Raw genomic sequence first — 17,337 nt, 5'->3', positions numbered from 1 at the left:
ACTTTTACTTAAGTTTTATTTTTAGACGTAACAGCAGTGGCTGATTATGACCCATCAATTTATTTGCACAAATTAAAAAAGGAACACTGTTAATCTTGCATGGTAGTACTTTGTAACATACACAAAATCAAAAGCACTTTTGAAAATAATTATGTAGGCCTACTACTTTTATTTGAGCTAAGAGTTCTACCCCCTACTTGAGTAAAAGTACTTTGAGTAAATATTTCAGTACTCTCTCCTACCTCTGGATAACATATTTTCCATTATGTCAGTAGTTAAAAAAGATGAATTTCAAGTTCATTTAATATTTTATTCACTGAATATGATCTTGTAGGTAAACAGACGGCCTGTTGTTGTGTGTGTGGTGCACTTTCATCATGTATTTCATAATTGTAACACAAAGAGTTCAAAAGAGACATAAATTCAACATCCTTTTATTTTATTTTTTTTTCATTTTGAATCTTTCACAATCAAAAAAGTGTTTTTTGTAACCATTTTGCATATCCACGTGAAGTATATCAATACATAATCACTTCTGGACAAGCCTTATTCAATTTTTTCCATTTTCATAAAGCCTTTCGGCGAACAACAAACATTATACAGTTTCACATAGTACAAATGGTAATTGGGGCGTAGGTCAGCATGGGTAAATACACAGCACAACCAGGAAGAGCATAGGGCAAATGACACAACAGGGGGACAGAAAAATACACATAATAGCCAAAATAATAATTGAATATAATAGAAAATAATAATAACAATAACAATAATAATAATAATAACATAATAATAAAATAATGACAACAGTATACAAGAGATAGAGAGAGACAACTTTACATTTATACACAGTGGCCAGAGGCAGGCACCAGGAAGTGAAACAGGTAACAAAGTAACTCGTACAGACTGAATGATCTACTGCATCTACTGTAGCTAAAACAACTCAGTGCGGAGGTGAGCAGGATCGTTAAGACATTGGCCTATTTGGGGACGATGGACAATACAATAAAGAGGCACCTTATGAAGAGAGAGCAGCTTTGCTGGTTGCGACTGGAGAGCCATTTCTTTTATTTGATAGCCAATTTTTGTTTGTCTGGAAAATAAAGGTTGTTCAGTTTTGTTGGATGGCCGGCGAATGAGGCCGGCCTTGTGCTTGTCAGGTTCTGTCAGCAAAGCAGTGTGTGACTGCGTTGCCTTGACTGATATGCAGATTACTGGCCTTGACTGAGAGGTTTGTGTCTAAAAGCTCAGAGGTTGATCGCCTGATTAGAGGCCTCAAGCTGAACCATGAATCTGAAATGTTTTTTATCTTTTTTTATTTTTTTTTTACAAGCTGTGGCTCATACATACAATTGAAAGAAAATCTTTGAGGCATTTCCAAGACAATGAGGGACTGTACAAGAACTCTCAACAGGAACAAACTGATCACTTTTCATAGTCTACAACTTCCGCATCCCACTGTTTTATTTTTTGTTGTTTTTGCCACTTTTTTCTTAAAATATATATTCAATATATGCAAATTTATATGTCACAGTAATATACAATCCAAGTGCTTCAGAAGTGAACGGGTTTTCTGTGCAGATGGGATGAGGGGAGAGGAGAAAACTGAAAATAGTACAGATGTGTTCAGAGGGAGGAAGAATGTAACTCTTTGCCAAGAGGGGAGACGCTGAGGAAGGATGTATATTCTTTGGTCAAAGGAATGTTCCCATAATGCCATGCTAGACGTATACGCGCTGGCCACCCACCAAGGCAGTTTAGAATAATGAATAATTGAATAATGTTTGAATTTTCCACAAGGGAAATATCCCACACTCAAGCGCCAGAGAGTTTCATTCTACTCCCTCCCTTTGTTTTTTCTCTCTGACACCTTGCTGAACGTAAGTGATCTATTGTTTTTGTTGTTATTGAGAACCGATGAATGGAGGGATGGGGGGGGGAGGTTGGAGAAGAGGAAGGGAAACAGGTGACACAGTGAAACTTGATGGTGAAATCACATCCTAACTACACCTCACACAGATCATTGGCTTCTTGTCTGTGTTGTAAGGTAGTGATGTGAGTTGAAAGAGATCTGTCCTGTTATCAACCCTGGTGGAGGGAAGCTGTAGTAGTCTAGTACACATCAGAGAGTCTAGACAGGTGACCAATGTCCATATTTTGAGTTGGTCTTTGTCCTTAATCTCGCCTCTTAATCCGGCCATTCCTCCCACTGCTGGATCCCTTTTTCCCTCCATCCTTTTTTGCCTCATCCCTCTCGCTCACCTGGTGCTCCTCCTCTTCGTCAAAATGAGTCTCGTTCGCCTCTTTGCTCTCCCCGTTTGCTTGGCTACTGTGTTGGCTGCTGGGCAGAGCCAAGTAGGGGTGCTGGGGCAAGGTGGGAGAGGGGGATGCAGAGGTGGAGGCGCTGATATGTCCCTCCATCTGAGCTCCTGCTGCCCCGTTGGACAGAGCTCTGTATTTGAGGCGGAGCTTGTGGGGCAGGGCAGTGGCTCTGACCTCGGTGTGGCACTCCCCGTTCTGACCCACAGCTCCTGTCGCCTTCTGGTGGTAGCTGCTGATGTCTGAGGAGGAGGAGGAGGGGGACTCGTCGTCTGTGGAGCCCTCCTTGTCGGAGCTACGGGGGTCCCCATCACTGGATGAGGTGTCTTTACCAGAGGAGTTCTCCCGGTAGAAGCCCTCGGCTCTGGGGCCTCCCTCATAGGTGAGCACTGGGGGCTCTTCGTCCAGTGTGTTGAGGTAGCCGTTGTGCTGCTGGAAGGAGGACTTGCCCTCCTCAGTGTTGTGGAGCAGATTAGGGGCGAAGGGGTTCTGGTGGCGGTCCATGTGCTGAAGACTGTTCTCCTGGCCCTGGTAGCTGTAATGCCTCTGATGGCTCTCACGCTGTTGTTGGGCATTGGATTTGTACCTTTGTTGCAGCTCCTCTGCTGACTCTGCATGACCGTTGGCGTACTCGTACTGCGGTGAGTCTAAGGTCTTCGTCCTCTCCAGCTTCTCAGCTACCTCTGTGATGGCCACTGAGCACTCAGAGAAGTTGGAGGTTGAGGAGTGCTGACCCTGCTGGGACAGCCTACTCTGCTGGGCCTGCTGGTCCTCTGGCCTCTGGCTCTCCATGGGGTAAGAGCCACTGCTGGAGCGGTACAAGATCACGCTCCTCTGTGCAGAGGTGGCCTGGGGAGCTGGGCTGGAGGCCTCCATGTGGCGCTGCTGCTGCTGCTGCTGTTGGTGGTGGTGGTGGTGGTGCTGGTAGTCCATGGCACACTCAGCCTCTGTTTCGCTCTGCTGGTGAGCAGCCACCAGAGCACTGTGGCTGCCGTGGTAGACCCCACTGGGCATCCTGTTGGGAATCCCACTGCTTTCCGATCTGCCCACCTCCATACTTGAGGGCTCCCTCTTGATGTCGTAACCCATGGGTTCTGGGCTGGAAGAGCCGTCGGACATATCAGAAAGGGAGCCGCGGGGAGAGTACTTCGGGAGCGTGTTGTGGCGCTCGCCACGACTCGACTGTTCGGTTTCAGAGGAGTCCGAGTTCAGCATCATTTGGGATGCGCTGGAGTAGCCACTGCTTGAGAGGTAGGGGTTACTATTGGGGGTGCCATTGCTCCCGTTGCTGCTGTTGACACTAGCAGCACTGTTGGATATTTGCTGACTTTTCTCCATGTAGGAGGCTGTGCTGATGAGGCCAAAGCGCAACTTGAGCTGAAGGAGTTCTGTTTTTAGACGAACGTTCTCCTCATTCAGCGCCATGACCCGGTTTTCTAGCACCATGTCATTGAGGCGGCGCTTCTCCCTTGAGCGCTTGGCTGCTTCATTGTTCTTCCTCCGTTTTTCCCAGTAGGATGCATCTTTCTTCTCATCAGAAATGAACTCCCGCTTGCGCCGGGAGGACATGTTGGGCTTGGTACCTTTAGCCTGGCGGCCGCTACGTGATCCGCCTTCGGGCTGGGGGGATGGGAGGCTCTCGCTGTAGTTAGAAAAAGTGTCCACATCCAGGTTGTTGTTGCTGGTGGATGGGAGGTGTAGACTCAGGCTTTCCATTTTCCCAGATTGGGGCCAGAGTGGATCTCTAGCAGTAAGGGCAAAGGGGGGAGGGAGACGATGTGTCTAATAAGCCAACTGTTTTGGTACTATGGAGTTTGACCTATGTTGCAGGATCTGCAAAAAACTCTGGATGAGGTATTTGAGCTCCTCGAAGGGAGAACCTCATTGATTTTGCCTTCGAAAACTGTTGCCTTTTTTTTTCTAATTCGAAATGTTCAAGTGTCCAAATTTGCCAAGAAGATTAAAAAGAGATGGAACTCCACAAAAACCTCACACATTGAACTAGTGTTCTGAACTACAGAAGAAACTAAAAAAGAAACAAGTTTGTTTTTTCCACAAAAACTCTTCCAGCTCTCTTGGCAAGTAGTTCAAAGGAGTCTCTGGAGTCTCACTGGAGGTGATTTTGAGTTTGTCTGTGTCTTCCTTAATCTTCACCAGGGTTTTGATGCCTGTCAGGCTGGTGCCCTGCTTCTCTGGGTGTCTTACAGAGGATGTAGGTCAGTCCGTCTAGTCTGGGGTTTTTCCACAGCTCAAAGCTCCCTGAGGACCCAGTTTTAGCACTGCTGCTTGCTGACCAGCAACTGGGTTATGGAGACAGTGAGAGAGAAAAAGAGAGAGGGAGGGAGAGAGAAAGAGAGAGAGAATTAGTTGCAAAAATACTGCAGTTCATTGTGACATATATTTACATTTTGGTCTGGTCAAATGACTTTTCATGAAATGTAGCACAAAGCTAAAATATGGGTCCCGTATTCCATATGGTGTAACCTGTACGGCAATTTGAAATGACTTAAACATCAACTGCAGTCTGACCTTACAAATCGTACAAAACATTTTGTCTCCGGCAATTCAACTTGTGCCAAAAAACTATGACATAACCACCAAAGTTATGTAATGTTTTCACTCTCAGTGTGGACATTTATAGTTTCTATTGTTTGATAGTTTATATCGACATCATGTTCCTTGACTTCCTTGACTTCAGGGAAGGTGGGGGTGTGTGTGTGTGGGGGGGGTTGCGGTGGATTAGTACAGGCTGAGCCGCTGCACAGTTTGCATGCATAGAATTATGCATGCATAGGTTAACAGTAGGTTAACAGTATTCCTTGGGGGTCTTTTCTGACTGGCAGCGCGGGGACGAGCGGAGAGGGCTGAGGCTGAGAGGTCGGGGCTGAGCTGCACAGGTCTGCGCCGCCGCTGCTGCAGAGCTCTTGTGTAAGACACTGCACTGTCACAGTCACATAACTAGGACTAGGGCAGGCTGACCGTGTGCCAGCTCTGCAGAGACTGACGGATAGAGGGCTGAGGGAGGGAGGGAGGGAGGGGAAGGGTGAAGAGGCAGCGGTGCACAGCGCTTCTATCTATTTGAGGCTGATACATCTGATATTTTATCACACATGCTCTGTGACCTATATATAGGTATGGTGAAACAAATTTCCTATCATTCTCATTTCTGCTTTTATATTTTATTTTCTAAATATCATAAGGGACACTATGACTCGTACACTAGACCAAACTGAAAGTCGTGCATTACACGAATTCTAGGATGGGAGTTCCTGGCGGGTGCGTTTTCCAACCTTCATCCTGCACCTTTTGCGTGACTCAATATGTCCGACTCCTTGGGGCTTAATGTGTCATGACAGTAGCTGACAAACAAACACAGCTTGTTATTCAACTGTACACATCTGCGCTGGGCCGTGTGCATGTGTGTGTGAGGGTGTGTAAGCAGGGGAGAAGGGGGTGTTGACACTAATCAGGCTGCAATGGCCCATCTGTCATAGCAGCAAAGTCTCCGTGTCTTAGGGAACTGTCACACTGTCTGACATTACACAACACCACAACCTGCTGCACTTCCTTATGTAGTATCAGCATCATAGCTTAACAGGAAACCTTGCCCAACAAACATCCTTTTCACCATAAGTTTATAACAATATTGAACGTAGTGCGGATGTTGACTCGCAGTCCAGCGTTATGTAATAACTAGATCTGTTTCTCTCACTGCACGGCATTACACAGTTGACATACAGTAATTAATAACACATCATTACACTGAGCCCTGGGCACCATTACGAACATAAAAACATCTTTTTATGACACAAACACCAAGTGCATGTAATAATCTAGGTGATTATGTCAGTGGGTTACAATGACTCCTCCGGTGTCACTTTGACACCGAAAGCAAACATAGCACATCTGTTTAAACATGGTCAGTTGGTTTCATCATCAGGGATCCTGATAAGCCTAATCTTTCTCCTGTGTCTGCCCTTTTTTTCTCTTTCACCTATTTTCACATATTGGAATCGGCGATATACATTTCCACTGAGATGGACACTAAGCTGTCACAGGGATTCAACCTGTAACCTTCCAGTCACACCCCAGTCCAGCGTCTCTATAGCTTTCAGTGACATTTTATTTGGATAGTCCAATATTGATTCTCAACTTCCTATCAAAGGACTATAATGTCACTAAAATGTCTACTGAGTTTCAAGTTATGCTCATAATTGTATGAACAGTAGTCTATAGATATTAACTGTCTACTTTTTGCCACCTGATAGTTGAATATCAACATTAGACTATCCAAATAAAGTGTTATGCAAACCATTGTTACATAAATACAAATTAGGTGCGTTTCCATCAGCCGGGTTGAAGCAAATAAATTGGCTTTGTGCATATAACAAAAACCCATGAGAAAAAATGTAAAGACTCTTTAATTGCTTAGTATTAGGCAAGTTGTTACTGTTCTTTAATGTCAGTTAACTTAAAGGCCATTCAACTATGAGCCCATCTGACATTTCAGAATGTTCAAAGCCACTTTTGAACTGTTGTGCAATGAAACTGAACCATTCATTAAGTATAGAGCACTTAGATAGGGCCGAGAGGTTCGGTCACTACATGTTAGAATGGGCCAGACGTGTGATTTAAATGACTTTGACCATGGTGCGATCGTTGGTGCCAGACGCATGAGTTCCAGCATGTCAGAAACAGCTGACCTCCATGGTGCGATAAACAAAACACATCCAGTCAGCTGCAGGCCTGAGGGCAAAAATGCCTTGATGATGAGAGAGTCAAAGGAGAATGGCAAAACTGGTTCAAGAAAACAGGCGGGCCACAAGTATGCAAACAACATCAACGGTGATGTGCAGAAGGGCATTTCTGCAGAAACTGAGTGACGCCATCAAGTCGGCAAAGGACCAAGATCCCTGCTGACGGTTCTGAACACAAGAGGGGTCTTATCTGGTTCTTGGTAGGTTTACCTAATAAAGTGTAAATATGATTCACACATGTTCTTCAAAATGTCTTTGGACAGATTATATTAAACTGCTATTTATATCAACCCTATTTATTAGGATAACCTACTATAAATAAAAAGAATTTAGGGATCTCTATGTATCTAAGAAAGCAAGCCTACCCGAAGAAACCACATTGACTGTTAATGCAATTTGATTCAATCTGTGTTGCCAAAAGGGCAAAGTTTTGGGTGCTTTGATTGAACTCTCCCTGTCGTCTGTCACACCTACCTTTGTGTCACTGTGTAACACTATATTGTGCCCATATCACAAACCACTGAATTCGTATCACATGGTTGATACCACATAACTATTTAATCTGATGAGCTTCGTCTGCAAACCGGTTACTGCGTCTCTCTCCCAGCCCAGGAGTCAACGACCTTGTTACATAATCTCACAGTCACAAAAGCGTACTTAGAGTCTAGTGCTCTCAATATTTAGTTACATAACTTCTGTAGCAGCTTGGCTTCATTTATCTTTACTTGGACAACACCGTTTATTTGCTCATGCTGATCATTTTGTAATTCTGATTAAGGTCTTAGTAAGTCTAGGAAGGCTACAGGCTAGTCTTCGAACAGGATTTTCCCTCCAATAGCCATATAACATTTTCCTGTTCTGCGTGCTGCTTTTCTCCTTCAAAGAATCACTGGTAGAAAGCTACGGTGAACAGCAACGGATTTCAGTTTGGACATGAACACCAACAGATGTGGAAAAATGCAGGGTCAGCCCCCCTCCCCGCCCCAAGTAATTTTCATAAAGACTTGCCGGAGCGGGGGCGCGAAACAAAGAGGGGCGGGAAGGGAGCCGGCATACGTCTGCCTTGTCCCACTGACCTAGAAACGACGCTACGCAGTAAACACTCCTGTCTTTGACGGTGCGCCATAAAATAGGTCAGTGGGACTGCAAGGGAGGGAGGGCAGGAGAGGGAAGGAGAGTATTCGAGTGCACTCTAAAAATAGAGTGGCAAAAAGAGGTGAGGGGGGGAGGAAGAAAAGAAGGGTTGGGCGGACTGGAGGAATCCAGTTGGTGGAAATGAGAGGAATTTTACAGACACTGCAGCAGGAGGAATAAAAGAGACAAACTTGGATACGTCATCAGCCTAAAAAACGGATTATGAAAGCCCCAGTGATTCACATGCAACATTAACTCCTGTATGCTCTAGAAACATCTACGACACCTATGCAGCGAGAAACAACATGCGTTAGAGGCAGATGAAAAAAGGTGAGAGATGGGGAGATGGCATTGACGTCAGAGCACACACCCATATCTGCAGCCACATTCACTCATAACAGCCTCTCTCTCAGGACTGCGGGGGGAGGGGCTGCTGTTGTTGCTCGTAACCTACGTGATCTGAATCTCTGTGTTGCGAAGCCAACCTTGTGTAACACATGCATATTACATAGCGGCAGAAGCTACAGGTTACTGGCTGTGAATACCCTGCAAGCTCCGTCTCTCTCCCCACTCTCTGTGCATTCTGTATAAGAGCCAAGAACCATACTAAAGCTAGAATATCACCAAGTTATGGTAATGCTAATTAAGACAGATCCATAAAGAGATTTTGGAGATACAGCGCATCCTTTCTGCACGGAATAAATTCCATTAAAAATAATGACTCACTGCAGCTAAGACAAGTGTTTTCTCTGTGTTTTTGGAGGAAAACGCAGCTCTGAAGCTGTTGTCAGGCACTTGCTGCCTGGGGAGGAATGCTGCACCTTTGACCCCCTCCGAGGCAGGTCTGAGTAATGCATGGCATCCCTTTCCCCTCCTCCATCTTTTAAGTCATCCACCCCCACACACGTGGAGGGGGCCCCAGCCAGGGGCCTCCATTTTGCCCGGTGGCTTTGTGTTAAGAAAGCCCACCGAACTAGGAAACAGCAATCCAGACATTCCAGGTCAACTAGTGAGTCCTATAACCATTCCCTTCAACATTTCCATTCAGTCACATGTGACTATTAACAATCCCACCTGGACTCTGGACAGTGACACAATACTATCATTAAATCTTGGGAAAAAAACACATTTTCACAGGAGAATGTCCTACATTTAGTGAAGTGTGCACCACATATAAATCTCTTTAAAACATTACTATACTATATAGAAATGACAAATTCGTAATATCCTAAAGTGTTCCAACCTCATCATAAATGCAACTTTCTGCATAAAGTTTCTGCCTGTGGACGTCTCTCACTGACTGGTGAATTGACAACATGTGAGTTACATGTTGTACCAGTGACCTCTATCCTATTTAAGTTGTATCTGTTTCTCTAGAGCATGTTTGCGTCCCTAAAATGTTTCTATTGCTGATCTGCATTTAAACTGACTGGCTGCTGTACAGTATGGGGCCATTGCGTAAACCTTTACTTCCTATGTCCAAGTCTACCAAGTCTTTACAGTCAGCAGACACACACTAGGGAACATCACAAAGTCTCAAAAAATGAGAATGTTTGAACACATGTATCAGTTCATGGCCATTACAAGTAAGTGTCGAAAAATGGGCCAAAAGTTATTAAAAAAAAGTCTGTGCAAATCTTTTTTCCACGGTGCACTCATGTTCCCCAGAGGAGCTGACAGAGCGGTCGGAGTAGTGCTGGCTCTTGCCCCATACCTCGTGTCTGTCCTCAGCCAGATACAGGTTTGACCTATATTCAGGGAACTGGCTGGGACGGAGCAAGGCAGACGGCTCTGATTCCAGACCAGCTGGCAGCTCGGAGTCTAAAAAGCTCACCAGAACCCTGCCTGCCTCGCCAGAGAGGGGTTTCCATCCGTTGCATCACATCCTGGATGTTCAGTTAGTTATTCTCATTTCACAACAAAGCCACGCCAAGACCTCGCAAGGATCTTGGGAGACAGTTTTGTACTGAATAAGGGAGATCATTATCTGGTTTAGACTCTGTTCTGCCTTTCTGTTTCCATGTTTTCTCTTCTGTGAGACATTTAGCAATTGGCCACTTTTGTAAGATGTGTATTGCATCGTTGTTCATGCTTTTGATTGCATTTCTAAAACAATACTTCCAGCAACTTGCATTGTACGCTACTTGTTACAGATTTGCTTAACATTTAATTCCTTTAAAAGTGACGTTTTGGTGTTAATCTGGTATGAATGATGCGGAAGAAGCAAAGGGTGTAAACGGGAATCAATTACAGGACTCTCTGTCCCATGAGAGAGCCGCTGTTTATTGCTGCTCCCTACTGTGTGCTGGTTATGTCATACCCTCCATCTCCCATAAAGCAAACCTCTGTGCTTTGCTTCATCCAATAACTTCCTTTTTATGACAGGAAGAAAAACATTTCAGTCATTTCTTGATTGTTTTCCATTTCTAACACTTTGAGAATGTGTTATTTGCATGATTACAGCTACCCTAAGCCCATGATGTAACCCAGAAACAGAAGCAAATTATTCTTCTAAATATCCTGAATTGGAACCTGACAGAAGGAGGTTATCAAAACATTACTTTGAAGAAAAGTGATCAATAGTGAGTTGACCTTATCACAGCCTACTTTATGCTCTTTTTATCTGCTATGGCATCACTATAATCCTCCTTTATAATACTACAGTTTAATGCTGTGATACGTTTAAATATGTGCATAGTATCCTTCTAACAATTCTAATTATCCTTCTAACAAATTATAATAGGATTACAATAGTTCTATTTTGCATATACACATATTATATATATTTACTTATGCAGTATGGCCCCCGGTTTGTGGTGCACCGGTCTAACCTGCACTCTGACATGACAAAGTTTTCAGTTAGCTCTGCTTAAATTGGGGAATTATAAATTTTCCTTACAATAAATTAAACGAGGGCATGACCCAATCCTGTCTTATGCTTGCATCAGTTGAGCGGTAGTGCATGCAGCCGAAACGAAGGGAAACATATTAGATATTTCAGTGAATTGTAACAAAAAAATGATATAATGAAACACGCACAAATAAAAAAAAAAACCGAGCATACGCCATGTGCCGGAGCTATTTGACTGCATGGCCACATTACAATCAGACATCACTGACCAGCAGCCCTCATTCCCTGGAAAACACCACCATGGGGGAAATTACCTCGCCTTGACATTGAGCACATTGAGGGATACGGCCAACCACGTTTCACAAATCCTACTATCCTTCATACAAAACCCCCGCAAATTTAAAAACCCGGCAACAAATCCCGACCGCCGTGGTCGCCGGTTGCCCCTTAATAGTAACAAAAAAAAAATAATAATACCGTGTTTGTGTTACAACAAGAGCAGGGAATGTGTCAAAGTCACGGACACACTGACTGCCGGCAGGGCTGAGTCGCCATGTGAACAATACCCGGCCATAAGCATCATGTCCTAATCTGAATACACACACGCACAACCAGGCGGGCAGGAGCCTCATTTACAAAACCGTCTGTAATAAAGATTTAACGATACAAGTGCAGAAACATTACATACAAAAATGAGCTAGGATAACCCCCCTTTAATATCTCCCAAAACATACCTTTCGGTCTCCACGCGCAAGAAAAAAAGACAGAAAATATATTCAGGCTGCCCCGACACAAAAGCTGTCTCGCTCCCGTTTCCTCTTCTCCTTCTCAAAAGAAAGCAAAGTTTTTCTCCTTTCCTTCTCCTTTTTCCTCTGCTCGGCTGAGTTGAGTCGGTCGGTCGGGATGTCGGTCGCTGGATGCCGTTTCTCCCGTTTGGTTTTGAGAGTTGCTTGTGTTGTGCCGGAGACTTTGCTCCAGTTTCTCTCCCTCTCCCTTCTAGAAATATGTGTTAGTAGGTCAGTGGTTGCATAACAGCTCTTAGGCTGCCTAGTCACGTTTTTGTCCTCTATCTCTGTATTAGCCAACCTCTCTCCTCTCTGCTCCATCCCCCCCACCTCCCCGGTTCAATGTAATTTCACGGGAGTGGTTAAGTATAATTTTATAAGGACGTAACGCCACATTATAGATGGAAATGTAGGGCAAATACGCGGAGTTGTGCCCCAAAGTTACATGCAGACCGTGTTACCTAGCTGGGAGAGATCCAATAATAGCCTGGAACATGGTTTCCTTGAACTTTAGATAACAGTGTATTATTATACACTCTCTCATTAGGTATTATTAAATATTATCTCATAAGGTATTATATAGTCTAATATTAGTTATTATGACATATTCTCTAATGAGTTATTATTATACGTTTTCTGATTAGTTATTATTATACACTCTCGATTAGTTAGTATATACTCTAATATTAGTTATTATTACATAATTCTCTCATTAGTTATTATTGTATATTCTCTAATTAGTTATTATATACTGTACTATTAGTCATTATTACATAATTGTCTCATTAGGTATTATTATATATTCTCTCAGTTATTATTATACATTCTCTCATTAGTTATTATATATTCTAATATTAGTTGTTATTATATATTCTCTCATTAAGTATTATTATACATGCTTTCTTAGTGCAACCTTCTAGTTAATGGAGCAACAGTTGAAATCAATCCTCATTTTGCTGTTGAAACCTGCTTAAAGACCCCTGTGGGTCCCCCGATCCCAGTTTGGGAGCCACTTGACTATAAGACTTCAGTGGTGATCATGTGTGTGTGTGTATGGGGACAGGCATAATGATCAAATATGGAGCAGTTATTATCACAAAGTAGGGCCCAAAAAGCTTTTTTGTCCTGTGCTGTGCCCTAGGCTTACTTAGAGCAGCTTGTGCGTGTGTGTGTGTGTGAGAGAGAGAGAGAGAGAGAGAGAGAGAGAGAGAGAGGGAGAGAGAGAGAGAGAGAGAGAGAGAAGGTCAGAGACAGAGAGAAAGAGAGACAGTGATAGAGAGAGACAGAGAGAGAATATGGGTGCAATTTTTTTCCCTTCCAAATTTGATTACACAACACAGAATATTACATCGCAAACCAGCATGCATTGTAACCGGCTTTTACATAAAAGCATAAAAGTCATTTTATAACAGCAGTATTTTGAAGTATAGGCCAATTACACAAGAGACACTTAAATTGCTTACTGAAATCAATAAAAAGTTAAGGACTGCGCCTCTCTTTCCTCAGTCATGTTGTTTTCTCCGTTTTTTTCAAATGATAATACACAAATTTATGAACAACAAAACAATGCAAAAACAATGGCAGAAAGTAAAAATAATAGAAGGACCTGAAAAGATATATCTACTTAACATTGAATATAAAATGAATGTGCAAGGACTCAGACAGACAAGGCATGTGATGAATTAATGTGTTACTTAATTGATTTATTGATCCATGTTGGGAAACTCTTTCAGTCAGAGGTCAGAGCTGGCAGAGATTCGATGTTTGCTCAGGGACACTTCAGCAGGCCGGACGCCAACACAGCGGCTTGAACCTGCGTCCTCTGGTTGAAGAACAGTCTCCCTTCTCACTTTGCCACCTGCTGCCTCTGTGTTACGCAAAATGTAGCCTAAGGTTTTCTTTATGAAAACTTGGCAACCCGCCTTCCTCTTGTGCTTTATTAATATTTGTGATAGTTCCAGGCAGCAATGTTGCAGTGTGGAACAATGTGACAGCATTGCATGGATTTGAATTTATGCACTTATGTAATATGTGTAATCATCATGGCGAGGACAGTCTGTAACCACTAAGCTCCCCTGCATGTTGATCCTGGGAAGACATTTTCCTACAGAGACATGAACAGAAGTAGATACTGTACATGTGTGACCTGGGTGGAAGAAACTAATTACATTTACTCATATTACTATCATTGACTTTTTAAAGTCAGTAGTTTTACTTTTACTTAAATACATTTTTATTGAAGTATTGTACTACAATTACAGAGTACAAATTTTGTGTTTGTCCATAAGCATCAGAAACTGGACCAGCCATTTGGAGTGACCGGTCAGTCAGTAGAAGAGAAGAGTGTCTTTACTTGGTGCAATTTATTTTGTAATTTCCAAATTTTCCAATTAAAAGAAGCTGGTTTGAACTCTGCCCTCTCATCCTTTTAGAATTGCATGGAAAATATCACATGCAACAATGTTCATTTTTCTCTCTTTTCTTAAAAGTAACTCAGTAACTTTTCTCTGAGTACATTTTAAATTACCTATTTTTAACTTTTACTTAAGTAGATTTTTACACCAGTACTTGTAGCCTACTTCTACTTAAGGAAAATATCAGCAAAGTAACAGTACTTCTACTTGAGTTGGACATTTTAATCTCTTTCCATCGCTGCGTGTGACCTGCATGGGTGTGTGTGGACAAACAGTTTGTTTTGGGACATAATGTTCTATTTATCCTTGCGCTTGTCAACCCACTTGTTTGACTGGTTACATATCTCATCGTCTGTACTGGAGATGATGAAATGTTGCCTCTTGAGTCATTCTGTCCCTTGTCTATTTTGTTGTTCTTTTCTTTGCGGCATGTGATGTCTCTCTCAACTTTATTGAAGATTTTATGAAGTAGTTTGAGGCATGCTGAAAGAAGGGCATGGGACACACACACACACACACACACACACATTATAAAAATATGTCCTGACAGGCTTGAGACCAGGGTGTGTTACGTGTGTTGTGAGTTTCACTTTCTGTTGTCAGTGGCATACAATAGAGTCTAACCCCTTGCTTTTTTGTTTGTATGACCTACATCAATATTTTTACATTATTTACAATAGAAACTATGAATACAGAGAATAATAGGTTTCACTATTTCTCATAAGCTACTCTAAAGTGTTACCAAGCTGTCTTTGATATCATACTTTTGATTTGATATCATACTTACTGACCACAACCTTTAAATTTGGATGATTTTCTATGAGTGTCCAGGTCTGGTAAGGTAGAGTGAAACAGGAAAAAAATAAATGCATCTCCTTTATTATGAGTAAAACCATTCATTTGTTGTTATTTTTCAGTTTTCCTCTCCCATATTTTTGTCTCTTTGATTATCTTTTTTAGGAGGGATGGGGTGGGTTTATCTGCTAAGAAGCTTTTCTTCTATCCCTCATAGCCTGTCCTCATCACAGCTATATTTCTTGCGGTGTTACGTCAGTCCTGTTACATTTCTTCGGCCATTTGAAAGACCGCAGATCCATTTCCAACCCACTTTCTCACTCGCATCCCTTCCCCCCTGCTTTGTCTCAACCCACACGCGTGCACCCCTTCCACCACACACACACACACACACCATCATCACCATCATTAGACAATGTTGGGGGAACGGTGGCCTTGAACTTGTCTAGCTCCTCCCCCCCTCCCCGGCCCTCTGTTAACCAACCCCCAACGCACACCATCTCTCCACAGCTGCTTCTGCATGCAGGCATTCCCTTGGCAACTGTGGTGGCGCGGCGCCTGCCTAGCAACCAGAAGGCGCTCACTCCCTCCTATATGGCTCATGGCATGGGGGTTGTAGACTGGGTTGGGTGAGGGTTGATCAGAGACAAAAGACCTGATGTATATCTGTTGTTGTTACTGTTGTGGAGAAACAAGACCAAAGCCTATAGAACAGGGGTTTGCAGCTGTACAGGCTAAACCAAGTCTGTTGTGCGCACAGATTTGCATTAAAAATTACTTTGCAGAGGGCTTTGAGACAAGGTGATACAGATTTGTACATCTTCTACCTTATTCTCATTATTTGTTTTTGAAAAAAAACAAAAAAGATGGATGATTCACACAAGATTCATTTAAATTTCCTCCAGAATTCAAGCTCATTCTTTCTGAAACCAACTGATTTGGCTGAGCTTGGAGCGTGTGGCACTACTGTGTCTACAATGGAGGAGGAGACCTCTGTAGTAAACCTGCTGTGAATGAATGGAGAATCAGTGACCCGAGGTCGTAAAGATGCTTGGCGCCACCTGGTGTTGGTAAAAATAAATAATGACAGCACGCAAACTGTAAATATTATCCAAGAATACATTCACACCATGGCATGCTGTCAAGTGGGTGTCAGTATTCCCAGAGAGAATCAAAATGTCATGTAAGCATTGCCACTTTCTGGCTTTACAACTGCAGACTAGCAGATACTGCCAGTAATAACACCATTCCCATTCAAACCCCCTCCTTTCAGTAGTAGCAGCAGCAGCATAGTGTATTTCTCAAAGGTCAGGAGTGAGCTACTGAGTGAGCAGCATTTCTGATTTCTGTCAGCAGGGATTAGACAGTTACTCCCTTGCACTCCTTCCAAGTGTTAATGTATTCTGAACCTTCATTCTTAGACACACACCCATGTGGGCCAATCAATATCCACCGCTGCTTCTCTCATGCTAAAAATAGCTTTCCTATTGCTGACGTTGTGGATGACTCATTCAGAGACCCACTCCTCTCCTCTCCTCTCCCTCCCTCTATACATCCACCCTCCCTCCTCGCTGCTTCAGTCCACTAACCCAGTGGCTCACTTCATTTCTTGCTCCAATACCTTCAGTAACTGCTATTTACTCTTGAAATTTTCTGCGATTGATTGTTGTGAATGTTACAAAACTTAAGTGCAGTTCAGAGAGAGAGAGAGAGAGAGAGAGAGAGAGAGAGAGAGAGAGCTGCAGCTCCTTGGTAATGTGCCTCATTATGTGCAGTATGCTTTCTGTGTATAGGAAGTCAATAACAAGTTGCAGAGCAATTAGGTCATGGGAGAGTATTAAACACATTTGTGGCAGACGTAACTGTTGCTCTCTACAGTATGGAATGCTTTTGGCAAAATGTGGTGTAAAACCATTTAAACCTGTTTTGCATATTTCATGTTGATGACTGTGTCTCTTACAGTATGTACGCCTTTTAGAACAGATACAAAGGCAATAATGTCTTTATGCTGTGAATAATCACTTTATTTGCTGTAGTGCTCATTTCACCTCATTTGAGTTGATGCTTACATTATTAAATACAAACACATTATAATCTCCAGAGACAGCATAATATGCTGTAATGCTGTAATTATTCAGTCACAAAGCAGTGCTTCTGCTTTTGAAATTTAATGCAGAGGAGTTTATATGTTCCTTTTCATATATTTAATTGGCTACATAATAGCGTAGTTCTGGTTTGGGAATTAACTGAGACAATCTCAATTTGTCATAAAAGATGCAGCAGTC

The 17,337-nt window shown here is 42.8% G+C and overlaps 1 protein-coding gene across 1 annotated transcript; it reads right to left on the bottom strand.

Moving 5' to 3' along the window:
- Positions 1 to 418: 418 nt before the first annotated feature.
- nfil3-5 (nuclear factor, interleukin 3 regulated, member 5) lies at positions 419 to 12,045 on the bottom strand. The gene is made up of 2 exons (XM_078282450.1): positions 11,793 to 12,045; positions 419 to 4,616 (listed from the first exon to the last, which is right to left on the bottom strand). The coding sequence occupies exon 2, from the start codon at positions 4,030 to 4,032 to the stop codon at positions 2,173 to 2,175; it is 1,860 nt and encodes a 619-aa protein (XP_078138576.1). The 5' UTR covers positions 4,033 to 4,616; positions 11,793 to 12,045; the 3' UTR covers positions 419 to 2,172.
- Between the last annotated feature and the right edge of the window lie 5,292 nt (positions 12,046 to 17,337).

The sequence above is a fragment of the Centroberyx gerrardi genome, chromosome 3, assembly GCF_048128805.1.
Source record: "Centroberyx gerrardi isolate f3 chromosome 3, fCenGer3.hap1.cur.20231027, whole genome shotgun sequence".
NCBI classification, from domain to species: Eukaryota; Metazoa; Chordata; class Actinopteri; order Beryciformes; family Berycidae; genus Centroberyx; species Centroberyx gerrardi.
The sequence above is the reverse complement of the archived record's forward strand: the minus strand, read 5'-3'. Positions and strand labels throughout refer to the sequence as shown.